The following is a 15,062-nucleotide window of genomic DNA, read 5'->3' as shown; positions in this document are numbered from 1 at the left end:
ACATCCGTCCTGTAGTAATGAACTCTGAATCCAGGTGGTCAGACAGGGCTCAATGGCCACTACTGCCAGTGTGGGATGGTTGTATCCGAGGAAGCTATCTCATTTCTAAGGGAAAACATGGCTATGTTTATGAGAAATTATCTAAACACAGGAACATTTTTTTTAATGACATCCAATTGAAGAAATGTTTACATGTGGCAGATTAATGTAATTAAATGTGACTGCCCAGATGGGAATACCCGTTTAACTCCTACCAGATCTCTTATGAAAATGGGAGGGGTCAGAAGAGCTCAACTCACATCTCCTTATGGCTAAAAATAACTGAAAACTTCTTTCTGTTTGTGTCCTGTGTATGTACACGGTCTTACCATTTCGGTATGGGTAGCATACAGCCACATGCATCTTAATGGGCAATACGTCCATCCATTTGAATGGACATGTTGTGTACCTTACATGGGAAAAATGATAGAGCTTGCTCACCCCTCCTCTCTCCTCCGTATGGCTGAATGCTTGCGCTGCCGAGAAAGAGGTCTTAGACTTTATATCAGACTTGGCTCAACCGAAAACACCCCCTTTCTAGCGCGTCAGTAAAACCTTCCCACAGTGGTAGTAATGTTCTCTTCTAAACCATATATAATATATAAATATAATTTTTTTTTTTTTCTTTTTGTTTTCCGCCAAACCCTTCAGTCTTCTACCAACTTAAGCTGTAACATTCAGAGCATGAAGAATAATGGGGAGCCTAGCTGTCAGCTTTATGAGCTTGGGCTATTGCTGTGCTTGGAGCTGTAGTCCACTGCAGATCTCGTGGGCACATAAAATGAGGTAGCTGTGTTTGACATGTCCTGTCTAGCAGAAGGGACTAGACCAATGGTGCTGTGGTAGCAGGACTTTTCAGGTGCAAGTATTTTTTTTTCTCACACCTTTTATTTTAACGCATCACTTCTTAATTCTATCAGAGCTGTATTAATCAGGTTTTATTGTTGACATTTGATAATTAGATAAGTCCCTGTCACACAGTTATAATGAGGTGCTCACAGTTTAGCCTCCCTGATTGTATACTTCCAATAGCTTTACATGGCAATACATTCTGGTATAAAATATCTGCTTGCTGATTGCGATTGTGATGTGGGGATGCATTAGTGGAACTCCCGGGAACAATTCACTTTGCATTGTACTCTAAAGTCACATTGTCATATTGTTGTTTTTAGATTGTAATTACTAATAAAAGGAGATATATTTTTTAATAAATGGTGTGATGAAATGTTTATGGGCCAGATATCACTCATATGGTTTTCTGAGGTTATACTGATTGTATACTTATAGTCACCAGCTTTGGTTTAAGGGCCTCTGTCTACAACTTTAAATTCCACATTTATTTTTTTTTCTTTTTTGAACCTTGGCCACTATGATGCCACATTGTGTCATAAACTACTGGAGAGGCCGTACAGGACGTCATAGGGGGACATTTATCATAAGCCAATGATCATGCAGCGGCGTATTATGAAGGTCCCGCAACTTCGAGGCTCTGACTTCTTGATCTATCCAGCAAGCGGCTTGCATCCGCGGACATTCTATACCAGATCCTGCCTGGTGTACAATTGCGCTATAACCTGCAAGCTTTCAGGCCTGAAAGTTTGTAGGCCATAGCTAGTGCACAGGAGTGAGCAGGAATACCCTCTGACGGCTTCGCTCCCCCTTCACACTGTTCTGCTCCATTAATCTCTATAGAGCTGACGGAGATCACTGAGCACGGCTCCATAGAGATTAATGGAGCAAAACGGTCATGCGCGTCAGTCTGCTCCATTAGTCTGAGGAAGGGTGAGTGGTCAGTTGGACCCCTGGTTTTCACGATCTGCAGAGGTCTCAACACTGAGACCCTCCCAGATCAGCAAATTAGGCCCTATCCTGTGTGGGAAAACCCCTTAAAAACCGATTAGGTAGCAATCCACATTGCTTCAGAAATCATGCATTTAGATTTTAATTTCAACTGGAGGTCTTCTTCCATGTTAGCTCTTTACACATTGCCATCAAGATGAGCACAGTAAGAAGGACATATTCCATCCATGATTTAGTCTGTCACCTGGTAATAGTTTAATTTGTGTTTACAGCCATTGAGCCATGATGTTATTCTGCTCTAGCTAATGTCTAACTGTAATATCAGTTGATGATTGTCTATCCCAGCCTCCTTTGGCTGGAACATTGCTTCTTCCAATAAACACACACACGCTGCAGGTAAACCAGGCGTTTTTCCAGTTTTTTATCTGGGTATGTATCTGCACTGTACCAATACTTCCATGCATTTGGTTGATTTGTATAGATTTGATGACTACTGCATTTATCTGTGCATGCAAATATCCTTTGAGAAATGTAAGAGATGTGCTTATGTAACTGTGTCTAGTTAGTTTCACCACACATTCTGTATCACACAGGACCTCTGGTAAACCAATTATATACCAGAGTTTTTATGATAAACATTTATTCAGACTGAACAAGTTAAAGAAGACCTGTAACAACATTATACAAAATTCTGAATAATCTTAAAAAAGAATATTGTGGATGTGCCCTTTATATGTGTGTGGTTTTTGTTTTGTTTTTTGTTTTTTAGTTTTTTAGTTTACTCATTCAAAGAAATATTGAATATTTTCTAGTCAGGTGGGGAAGGGGGTTTCTTTGGGAGTATGTCAGTGTGTTGCATGAAAATATATGGTTTCCTACCCATGAATGGAGTGAATTCACATCTACCTTGCCCTTTATCCCATTAGCCAAATAAAACTAAATGAATAAATAGATCGGGGGCACAGAGGTCATAAAAAGAGAAGTCATTAATATGTTAAATAACTATCGGCACTGCTCTGTTTTCAAAGTCTATGATAGTGTTGTCCAGGAATGTAGGAAGGAAAGAATAGAGCAAAAAAAAAAAAAAAATTTGTATAAGAATACTTTCATAATAAAATGTAAAACAACTTTTAGAAACATTTGCGGTTCAATCGCTTTCTATTTTTAGGATTGTTACAAGCAGTTGATGTAGTTCAGTCTTGTTTAAACTAAAATGGAAAATCCAAAACTATATTTTACCACATATCTGCACAACCAAGCTCTGTTAGCTTGTCCTAGACTTCCAGTTTTTTTTTTTTTTTGCATATATAGGATCATAGTAAATTCTGAGTAGCATTCGGTTAGCGACATATACACCTCATGTTTGTATGTCATCCTCACCATTTTATTGTATAATTAGCATTTTTACATACTACTGTGTTGCTTAGATTTATAATGTGTCATTATTTTTAATGACCTTATTTGTATTGGGGGAACTGATATTTCATCACACTTTTGGTTTAGTTAACTTTTTCTACAACTAAGAAGCTAAAAACTACCCTTTTACAAAGGCGAAATAAGACTTCCCAGTATACTTGAATATAAGGCAAGGCACCTAATATTAACACAAAATACTGGAAAAACTTATTGACTTGAGTATAAGCCTAGGGTGGGAAATGCATTGGTCACAGCCTCCCCCAGTACCAAAATGCCCAGCAGCCTCCACCAGTACTGAATTGCCCTTCACCAGCTCTTGGTTATATAAAGAAAATAAAGTCTGTACGTTTCTCGCGGCTCCTCTCCTCTCTCGTCTTCATGTGTAACAGAGGTACAGAGACTTGTTAACATGCTCTTCCCCTTACACACTATATTGCGGCTTTGTCGCTGCTGACGTCATAGAGTGCACAAGGGCACAGTGCATGGAATGCGTCTCTGCCGACTTTGTTACACATGGAGCTGCAGGGAGTGTCTGAGGTTTACTATATAAGTTTTTTCCTTTTATATACTCTTAGTGGGACATTTCATTTAACTCTGCTTATACTCAAGTTTTATATATACAGTTAATATAAAACAAGAGTGACTGGTGCACTGGTAATTAAAACTTGTTGCTCAGAATTGGTAAACTTTCTCTTTTTTTATACCTTGGTACTAGTACTATGACTCAAACTACTTGCAACCCAAGACCTATACCGTTGTTCCTTGTTGCTGAAGCTATGTCTATCTCCTGTTTTAGTCCTACAACACATGACTGTTCTCGGTCCATGTGATAGCCTTAGTTCAGGGGCTAAATTTTCAGTGGATGGGACATGATAGTAATCTATGATGCAAGGAACTGCAGCAAAAGTCTACAGACCACATCCACAAGGGGGACAGGGACTCGTATCATTATGATTTTTAAAGTCCCCTCCTGGACACTGCATTCAGCCCCTCAAAGATAGGCAGAAGTCTTGTGATTCATGGATGAAGCACAGTTACCGTATATACTAGTGTATAAGCCGAGTTTTTCAGCACAAAAAATGTGCAAAAAAAAAAACGTCCCCTCGGCTTATACACGAATCAATGGTAACAGGAAAATGTAATTAATGGACTTAAAAAATAATAAACTTATATACTCACCCTCCAGTGGCCCCGATGTGCAGCGCTGCTCCCCCGATGTCATTGCGGCTCCTCTTCTTGCTTCAGCGCCCGTTTTCAGTAACGGCGGCGCCTAGTATGACGTTAGCAGCAGCGCGTTATACTATGCGCCTGCCGCCCGGGAGAGAACAATGGCAGCGCCCAGCACGATGTTAAAGAAGACAGAAGACGGGAGCTGAAGCCAGAGGAGGACCGGCCCGGACTTCGGGGGAGCAGCGCTGCACATCGGGGCCACCGGAGGGTGAGTATACAAGTTTTTTGTTTTGTTTTTTAATTCGGGCCAGGCTGTATACTACTGGGGGCAAGCTGGGCAGGCTGTATACTACTGGGGGCAGGCTGGGCTGGCTGTATACTATAGGGGGCTGGCTATATACTTGCGGGTCTGTGACCCATGCATTTCCCACCCTCGGCTTATACTCGAGTCAATATGTTTTCCCAGTTTTTGGTGGTAAAATTAGGGGTCTTGGCTTATACTTGGGTCGGCTTATACTCGAGTATATACGTTATGTGTTTGGCCCTTTAACTGTTTTCATACTAGTGTGCAGTGTGGTAGACAACATTTGAACACTTTGATACAATTTGTACTAGTTAATTGCTTTATTAAGAGATGGTAACATGTTTTAATGATAATTGGAATGTTATAAACTGACATCAAATACAAGAATGGTGATGGTGTTGGATAAAGAAATGATTTTACGAATTATAAACATGTAGTGAAAGTTTCTCTGGTTTCCACTCTGTCCTGATATTAAGATTTCATGTTTGCGCTAGGACATGTTGTAATCCCTTGTTATGTAATTAATCAGGCAATTCTGTACACTGTAGCAATTGAATTGGGTGGCTCTTGGGGAGATGCTTTATTTCCAAGGAGGGCTTGAATAAACACTTCCTTATTACACACCCCTGAGTAATAAGTTGTTGTGGAAAATATGATGTTGTGTAGCGATAAAAAAAGAGCCACACTTTAAGAAGATATTGTTGATAATCTGGTGGGTTACCAGTGTAATTGGTTTATTAAGATGATGGTTTTAAGCTCTTGAAAGGAATTCCACAGGGAGTTAATATGTAGCTCTGGTGTTTGTGTTTCCTAATGATGCATCTGTTTCTGCTTACACCTCAGCAATGCACACCAAGGGCTGTAGAGTCGGAATTGTGAAGAAATGCACTGACCCCAGCTCCACAAATCTACAATAAATGATGACATTTATGCCAGGAATGAACAACCTTTATTGTCCCATGGGTTGATAGTCATACTGTTCAACTTTAAGGGGCCACATCAGTAACCAGCACCTTAGATGCAACATATAATTCCACCCAAAAAAAACAACCACAAAAAAAACATAAAATGTTACAACTTGGCCTCGTGCACTAATGATTGCATCCATCAGTTAACCAGGTCGAAACAGCGCTGTCTACAGTTGGGAGTCTGTTCCTTGTGGAATAGATAAACTGGTTTGGCTTAATCCCACATCATGTTTTTAGACTTCTAGTAGGTCATACTTGATGTTAAGGGGCTGCCTTTCAAGGTGCCATTTGCATTCTTTCCATCAGTTATGGAAGGGTTCATGGCTCCAACTCATGGCTTAACAGGTTGCAGGTGGCCTGTCAGTTGTGCACTCCTCTTCTAGAAATGATTGTGTGCCTACAGATCAGAGGAATATGACATTGGGAAGGAAAGATGGCACTTCTCTTAGAACTGCTAGAGTATTCAGGAAAACATGGCTGTGAAGTCAGAGTTCGTGACCATTGTGGTGGAGCTGGAGTTGGTTGGAAATTTGCCTTAACAATTCCACAGCCCTGCTGTAAACCCCTTCTGTGCTTTCAGCGTTTACCTATTTTCGAGTTCTAAGAGGACAATGATCAGGTCAATGACTTCTATGGAGAACATATTTGACATTGCAAGTGCACATTTTCTGTTACAGAAAGTAAATGCCATATCAGAGCATGGTTTTCCAGTTGTGATGTAATCTAGACATTTCAGTTCATTGACTTCCTTGATGTGTACAATTTGACTTTAAAGGTTGTTTAACCCCATCTTCGCCATAATGCTGTTAAGGATGTATGAAAAGGACTCTCAGGCAGAGCCCTCTTCATACATGGTGGGTTCAGGCTGCATTATGTAGCCAGCACCCACTGCTGACCCCTTACATGCCACCAGTGGCATGTAAATGCCGGTGTCAGGTGGGTGTATCCTTCTTGGATAATATTGTAACTCCCTGTTACATATTTGGGGTGCAACAATACTTTCCCTTGGCAGCCTGTTGTCTGTATAAGACTCCAGGACTTATCATTGGGAAGGATCTTTAACAGTGTGCTGCAGCACACTGTTATTTATCCCTAGCAAATTCTCCATAGTATTGGAGCATATGGAAGTATCTAAAGATAAAACAAAATAAAAAATTCAAGAACCTAAAAATTTAAATCGTTCCCCTTTCCCTAGAATTGATTTAAAAATAAACAAATTCAATCATAAACATGTGCGGAATTGTCACATCCCAAATATCACGATCTATTAACATGAAATGGTTATGCCTAGTTGTGAAGCCCACAATGGAAAATACACCCATTCCTGTCTGGAATGCCGTTTTTTTCCCCACCATTTTACAACTTGTATAAAATCTGTCACACACAAATAATAAGAGGTCTGTACTCTGCAGTATGAAAAAGTTTTCTAATTTTTTAAAACATAATAAAACCTATATAAATAAGGTATTTCCACAATCATACCAATCCAAGGAAGGAAATAGAGGTGTCATTGGAGCAAACCGTTAATGCCACAAGAAAATAGTTCAAATCTTCAAAATTTTCTATAGTTTCATTTTATTTGGAATTTTCTTTCAGCTTCCCAATAACCAACGTGGAATATGAAATGTTGTCACTAGGAAGTACAATTTGTTGCACAGAAAAGAAGCCCTCCTACAATGGAAACACAAAAAATGAAGATGATCTGGTCCTTAGGGGGTTAATTCTGCTGTGACCATAGTACCAAGCAGAGATGATCATTCTTAAAGTGTATCTAGTTTCCTATGGATTTTAAGCGTTATTATATCTGACTCCCCCTTTCCATATGAGCAGAATGATGGATCTCATCTTTCAGAGCAACTGGGGGACATTTATCAGGAGTGTCTGAGAGCAGAACTGTTTTAGTTGCCCAAGGCAGCCAATCAGAGCTCAGCTTTTATAAAAAAAAAAAAATACTTTTGGAAAATGAAAGATGAACTATGATTGGTTGCCATAACACATAAAGTGTTTAGTCTAAGCACTAAGGGTTAATAGCTCCCCTGTTGTTTTCAGGAGAGCAGTGACTAGGAGGAGGGAGCTCCAGAGATTGAAAGAATCAGTGGCACAGCCAGAGGTGCAGAAAGAAACCCAGAAAGTAGTGCAGGATTACAGATTGGAAAAGTGGAGAATGATGGATTTCAGGGAACAGCTCTGCGTACACTATTCTTAAGGGGGTGGCCTTAGAAGGTAGCTAAGGAGGAATTGTTTTTCTTATCACAACCTGTAAAACTTGCATATTTTCCAGGACCCCTAGTGGAGCATCAATGGCTGGAAGTCTCCACATGCCTGCAAGGCGGGCCTTAATTGGCAAAGTCTCCATAAGGTGAACTCTTATTTCCCAAACCGAATCAACCCTCTCACTCAGCTAAAACTGCTCTCTACACTGTACTTCAGAGATTCAAAGACATCAAAGCATCAATGTCTACAGTTAGGAACCTTTTCCCTTTGAAATGGATATACTCGTATATATTAAACCCCCATCATGCTATGAGGCTTTCTGAAAGTCATGCTTAAAGGAAATCTACCACCAGGATCAAGGACAGTACCCCCCCCCCCCCCCCTGGCAAGATCTTCTCCTCTTTTAGCTTATTATTCCCTGGTTTCTGCTATTCAAAAAGGGTTTAAAATTATGCAAATGAGTCTAAGGGGCTCCGGGCTAATTAAATTTTAATGGAGCCTGGAGCCCCTTAGACTCATTTGCATAGTTTTTGAAACCTTTTATTCTTAAAAGCAAAGCATAAGTAGCTAAAAGAAAAGTGGAATCCACTATTGGGGTCACACACAGTGCTTAGTTTACATTCCTTGATCCTGGTGGTAGATGTCCTTTAAGGGAGCTGCCTTACAAGATAAGGCATCTTTCGTTATCCCATCCTTGGAAATGTTTGCATATTCTTTGTAAAAGACTAATTCAAACCGCTGGTCAGACACAAGGCTTTTCTGCTACCTGCAGGGCGAGTAGCTATAACATGAGCTCCCCTCTCTTTGAGTGGGAAGAGAGCAGCAGGCCTCCCCAACTAGCAGCTGGTAACCATATCCAAATTATCCTCTAATTTTACATGTTCACAGAAAATAAGATAAGCAGCAGCTAGTGAGGAATACAGAAATCTATCGGAAATGTATTCTTCTGTCACAGTGTCGAGAATTGCAAGTAAATGGCTGTCATTTATAATGAATGAACTTGAGTATAAGCCGAGTTTTTCAGCACAACTTTTGTGCTGAAAATTTTCCACTAGGCTTATACTTGGATGCATTAAAAAAACAAACTGAGTACTCGCCATTCTGACGGAGCCGGCAGCTCCTCTTCTATATTCATGTGCGCGCCAGGTCCGCGACAGCTCAGTGCGCACGGCCCCGCACGTAAAGAAAGAAGAGGCAATGCCCACGATGTTGTTGCGGACCTGGAGCCGGCACCCACACACATGAAGAGGAGCTGCCGGGCCATTGGAATGGTGAGTACCAAGATATATATTTATATATATTTATATTTATATATATATTTATATATATTTATATATATATTTATATATATATTTATATATATATATATTTATATATATTTATATTTATATATATTTATATTTATATATATATATTTATATATATTTATATTTATATATATATATTTATATATATTTATATATATTTATATTTATATATATATTTATATATATTTATATTTATATATATATTTATATATATTTATATATATATTTATATATATATATTTATATATATATATTTATATATATTTATATTTATATATATTTATATTTATATATATATATTTATATATATTTATATTTATATATATATATTTATATATATTTATATTTATATATATATATTTATATATATTTATATATATTTATATATATATATTTATATATATATATTTATATATATATATTTATATATATTTATATTTATATATATATATTTATATATATATTTATATATATATTTATATATATTTATATATATTATATTTATATATATATTTATATTTATATATATATATATTTATATATATTTATATATATTATATTTATATATATTATATTTATATATATTATATTTATATATATTATATTTATATATATTATATTTATATATATTATATTTATATATATTATATTTATATTTATATATTTATATTTATATATTTATATTTATATATTATATTTATATATTATATATATATATATATATATTATATTCGAGTATAAGCCGAGACCCCTAATTTTACCACCAAAAACTGGGAAAAACTACCCCATGTAGTATACAGCCTGCCAGCCCCCATGTAGTATACAGCCTGCCAGCCCCCACAGCCTTTAAAAAAAAAAAAAACTTAAATACTCACCCTCCGATGTCAGCGCGGCTCCCCCGTGTTTTCTTGTGGCCACGCATACTATGACGTCATAGTATGTGCATGCTAGAAGAAAACATGGCCGCGTCCATGCCGGAAGAGAGAGGAGGAGCCGCGGAGAAGAAAGAAGACGGGACGCGCCGACATCGGGGAGCCGCACTGACATCGGAGGGTGAGTATTTAAGTTTATTTTTTTTAAGTGGGTCATTTTTTTTTGTGATAGACTCGTGTATAAGCCGAGGGGACGTTTTTCAGCACATTTTTTGTGCTGAAAAACTCGGCTTATACACGAGTATGTGTGTGTGTGTATGTATATGTGTGTGATATATATATATATAATATATATATATATATATTAGAAAAAATGGCAGCACTCAAAGATTCAATGTGGTCAAAAATGTACTATTTCATTCCAGCATGTGAGAGAATGTATATTCTTCATGAATTCTGTATTTTCCGGTGTATTAATAGTCATAGATCAACCACAACTTTCCTACCCATTTTATTCTTCCTAGGAGTAACATGTCTTTAGATTAGACAGTCACAGAGTAACCAGTTTTACTGGCTTTGACCTTTAACAAGGAGTGACAACTAAAAGCCTTAAGGGCATTGGGTGGGAAATAAGTCTTACTTGTCATGTCATACAGTGTACTTCTAGCTGAAATCTACGGAAGTGCATTTCTTGTTGGCAGAGCAAATAAATTTATATTCCATGACATGGTAATGTATATTAAATAAATTTTAATTTTGTACCCTTTCCTTGCCAGGCAGTTCTGGAAATTGTCACAATATTGACTAAAGCAATTTCTACTATTTTGACGTGTACAAATAAAACTGAAATTGCAGCATAAAAAATTACACTAAACCCCGACAAACCACATATTTCCTAAAAGTAGACTTATCCACCTCCATGCAGTTTTGATTCAAAATGTAAAATTTTATTTAAAAAATGCATGAAAATTGACTTGGATGCACCCCAAACGCAAAATCTTTAGCTTCACATCTCCTAAATGTAATAGATGAACATGAGTAGATTTCACAGATAACCTCAGTCATTTGTTCACATGAATAAATCATCATAATATCACTAAAACTGAAATAACCAAAAATCTGCTTTTCAGCTATAAATTTCAAGTCACTCACAACCTGCAAAACATAGCAATAAAACATAACGTGTAAATAATGCAGGATGGTGTGAAATAAAAACTTTATTCAGGAATATGTTTGTGTTTTTCGTGCTGCATATAACTATTTGGACATGTTCTGGGCCACATTGATAAAGGGTTTGTCCAAGACCTGAAAAAATAATATATGCAGCGGCTTCAACAAATGAACATGTACTTGCCTCCGTGGTCCCTTCTGTTGTCCTGTGGCGCCGTCTCTCATCAGGCTGTGCCCCTGGTTGCTTACAGAGCTCGGATATGGGGACGGGATGGCATTGCCAGCCAGAAGCTGAATGCAGCGCAGCCACCGTGCCCCTGTAAATGGACTTATTACAACCAGATAGCAAGATGTATAATTTATTTCTGGTGTCTTTATTTTCTGATGTATGTCTTCTAATTTCTCTCCCTACTTATAGAGTCCGCCATCTAGCCTGAGCTCTAGGAACAGAATATAGGGATATTCCTTACAGCAGTCTCATGGCCACAGGCAGCAGTGGTCTAGAGCTGACTCATGAGGTCTGTGGATAGTCTTTCAATGCATGCAATGTGTAGGGAGACGAGACGCTAGGTTGTAGCATTATCTATTGTCAGTATTGGAGGTAATTGTGGGGTTTATCACAGAACTATACTTTTCCTTTGTAATCCTGTCTGTGATGTAAATGATGTGACTACTGCATAGAAAATCTCTAGAGATATGTCAGTCTATTAGTAAACCTATGGAACTGTAAAAATTGCAGGATACAGTACTTTATAAAATCTAGATAGTGGGGTGGAAATATTTGCTAAAAGTATCAAAAATTCCTAAACTGTGTCTTTCTGACTCTTCTAATGCAAGTGCCCCCTTGGTGGTCCAAATATTCCCTGGCTTGTCTACAGAGAGCTTTAAGTGTACAGGCTCTCCTGGAGTTGCTGACAATGCAACCTGTTATCCATGGTTGATTTTTTTTTTTTTAGCCTCTGTCCGTAAGAAAATCTGTCAATCCAACCAAGTACATTAAACAAGTTCTCAAATGGCTCTGATATTTTCATGAAATCTTATTGAACTCCTCCTTAGGAGGTGTGAGCTTACATTTATTTTTAGCCTTTCCTACAGCTGTTCCATAATTAATAATTATTAGATTAAAGCAACAGACCAGGACAATTTAATGCCAAGATCATCCATGTCTTCCTCTTTGAGTCTTTTAACATTTCCTACTGATCTAAAATTGATTCCAGATGTGTTGCCTGATCTTTCCCTATGGGAGACCAGCACTATTTCTGTTTTGAAACTGAGCAGTTTACTAGCCTTTTCCTTTTTGGGAAAAATATTTGCTAAGCTTGCAGGGCCTCTGCATAAATAATGGTTTATCTTCAAGCTTTGTGCCATTAATAGAACACAACAGCTAATAAAGTGGGAAATACAATGTCAAATTCTGCATCATGGGATCATGGGATGGAGTTCTATCATTAATCTGTAGTTAGTGTATTTTGCTGCTTTGCACATACTGTAGATTGTGACAGGAAGGAAAGGAACATTTGATTTTCCAAACATTTGTGCTGTTTGGGCAAATAGAGAAATGTACTTGTAGCTGTAGTATGCTGACCTTACATGAAGTCATCTGCTTAGCATATAATCACACATCACCAGGCTTTCACGTGGATATATACACTTCTTTATGGGATGCGTCTGCTCTTTTTTATACTAAACTATAGCTACCTGGATTTTGGGAAAGGAGGTTTCAAGTCTTTTTTTAGCTCACGTGCCAGGAGTCGGCTCTGCTCTGCCTCACTCACCCTTCCTCCCCTGGATAAAAAAGATCTTATTTGTCTGTAGTTTGTAGAGTAAGTCTCTGCACACTGCTGCTTGCCGGCAGGAAGTGCCTGTGTCTGAGCTGCTCTTGTAATGCAGCAGGGAAGAGGCAGAAGGCAGAGAGCACTGCAACCGTGCAGAGAAGAAAAGATATTCATGAGAAGCCTCAGACCATAGCCAGAAGATTTACAGTAGTCTCCAGGGACAACCAAAATTTTAAATGCCAGGAGTGAAAGAGACCAGTTGGAATTATATCTGTGAATTTTTTGTTAAAACGGTGAATTAGAGAATTGTGTTATTTTGTTATCTGGAGTATATTTAATAATCTTGTCTTCATGGGAATACCCCTTTAATGTACATGTTTGTAAGACATGATGGGAAACGAGACTAAAACGGTCTAACTTTTTTGTATCAGCATTTTTAGTTCTTTACAGAACCTGGATGGTATATTAATCCACCATTCAGATCTTTATTGTATCCCTGACACTTGCTAGACTATATTTCTAATTCTAGCTATGTATACGGTAAATGGTTACGGTTAATACAACTTGCAAATTTTAGATCATTATCTTTCTGTCGAGGTCTCATATAATGCGAAATATAAATTTCTGGCCATATGTTAAACCTTTTATGTAATGTGTTTACTTGTTTTTGATTGTTTTTAAAGGTCATATTCATCTACTGCAGATTGGATTTTGTTGGCTGATAAATATTTCTGAACTGTACATTTCTATAATGTGCTGGAAGAAACATTTTAGGACATATGATAAGCAATTGTTGCCTGTAATGGGGATTCCATGTATGAAATGAATTAAGCTGTCTGCTTTGTGCCATATTATAAGCTAGAGCCAGCATTTTCTTTGATATGTAAAAAAATATATATATATATATGCCTTCTAGTTGAGATTTCGTCTATTAGTGAAACTACTATTTGAACCTTTCTGGCAGTTCAGACCTTTTCATAGAACATTGATCTTTGCTGTGTAACTTGCATTGCCATCGGCATTAACCTATGAAAGCATGCAATATGCACAGTGTAATGTATGTTTAACTTATTGCTTTGTCTTATTTTTGTGTCTGAGCATTAGCTAACAATCACGTTTTTCCTCTCTCCGGTGCTCTTTCCTTCTGATGTTGCTGTATATATCATCGCCTCATCTTTCTTACATTTTTGATGCTGGATTTCTACTCTGGATCATTCCAAACAGCAGCATTGTGAGAACAAAGACTCCCATGGATCATCCACCCGTAAGTAACTGCACTTTTTTTTTTTTAATTAATTTTTTTATTTTACACTCTTCAACCACAAGTTTGCAGATTGTTGTAATTCTCTTGCTCATTGCTTTGGTTAGTAGAAACTCTGCTTTTACTAGTAAACTCACAAGCCTCTCACAAGTAAACTCTGCATTTTATAGAGCACTTTAAAAGCTTTCCTTGGAGAGAAAATTCTGAATAGACCACTGTACAGGCGGTCCCCTACTTAAGAACACTCGAATTACATACGATTCCTAGTTACAAACGGACCTCTGGATATTGGTCATTTATTGTACTTTAGTCCTAGGCTACAATAAACAGCTATAACAGATATCAGAGGTGTCTGTAATGAAGCTTTAGTGTTAATATTGATTCTTTGACAACCCAACATTTTTAAAATCCATTTGTCACAGAGACCAAAAAAGTTCTGCCTGGGATTACTATGATAAAATATACAGTTCCAACTTACATACAAATTCAAACTAAGAACAATCATGTATACTGCCTGTATTTAAGTACAGACTACTGTATTTACATAGATTAGGTCCTCTATTTTCTGGGGGTGAGGACATACCCACTTGTATACCCAATTTCTTTTATTCTTGCTGTAGAAATAAAAGTGGCATGCACATTGTCGTAAATAATGTTAGTTACCGTATATACTCATATATATTCATGTATAAGCAGTTTTTCAGCACAAAAAATTTGCTGAAAAACCTCCCCTCGGCTTATACACGAGTCAATTTAAAAAAAAAAA

General features: G+C 37.4%; 1 protein-coding gene across 8 annotated transcripts in view; it reads left to right on the top strand.

Annotated features, from left to right (window-relative positions):
- OSBPL8 (oxysterol binding protein like 8) overlaps positions 1-15,062 on the top strand; it is a 153,438-nt gene that overhangs the window by 49,215 nt on the left and 89,161 nt on the right. For 4 of the 8 annotated variants that reach the window (XM_072146767.1, XM_072146768.1, XM_072146773.1 and 1 more), the window contains one exon: positions 14,263-14,299. The exons of 1 other annotated variant lie outside the window; for it this stretch is intronic. In XM_072146767.1, coding sequence (XP_072002868.1) covers positions 14,263-14,299 — 37 coding nt within the window. Of the gene's footprint in view, positions 1-14,259; positions 14,300-15,062 lie in introns of those variants that run through there. 3 more of the 8 variants (XM_072146764.1, XM_072146765.1, XM_072146766.1) reach the window with 1 other exon arrangement.

This window comes from Engystomops pustulosus, chromosome 4 (assembly GCF_040894005.1).
Source record: "Engystomops pustulosus chromosome 4, aEngPut4.maternal, whole genome shotgun sequence".
NCBI classification, from domain to species: Eukaryota; Metazoa; Chordata; class Amphibia; order Anura; family Leptodactylidae; genus Engystomops; species Engystomops pustulosus.
The sequence above is the reverse complement of the archived record's forward strand: the minus strand, read 5'-3'. Positions and strand labels throughout refer to the sequence as shown.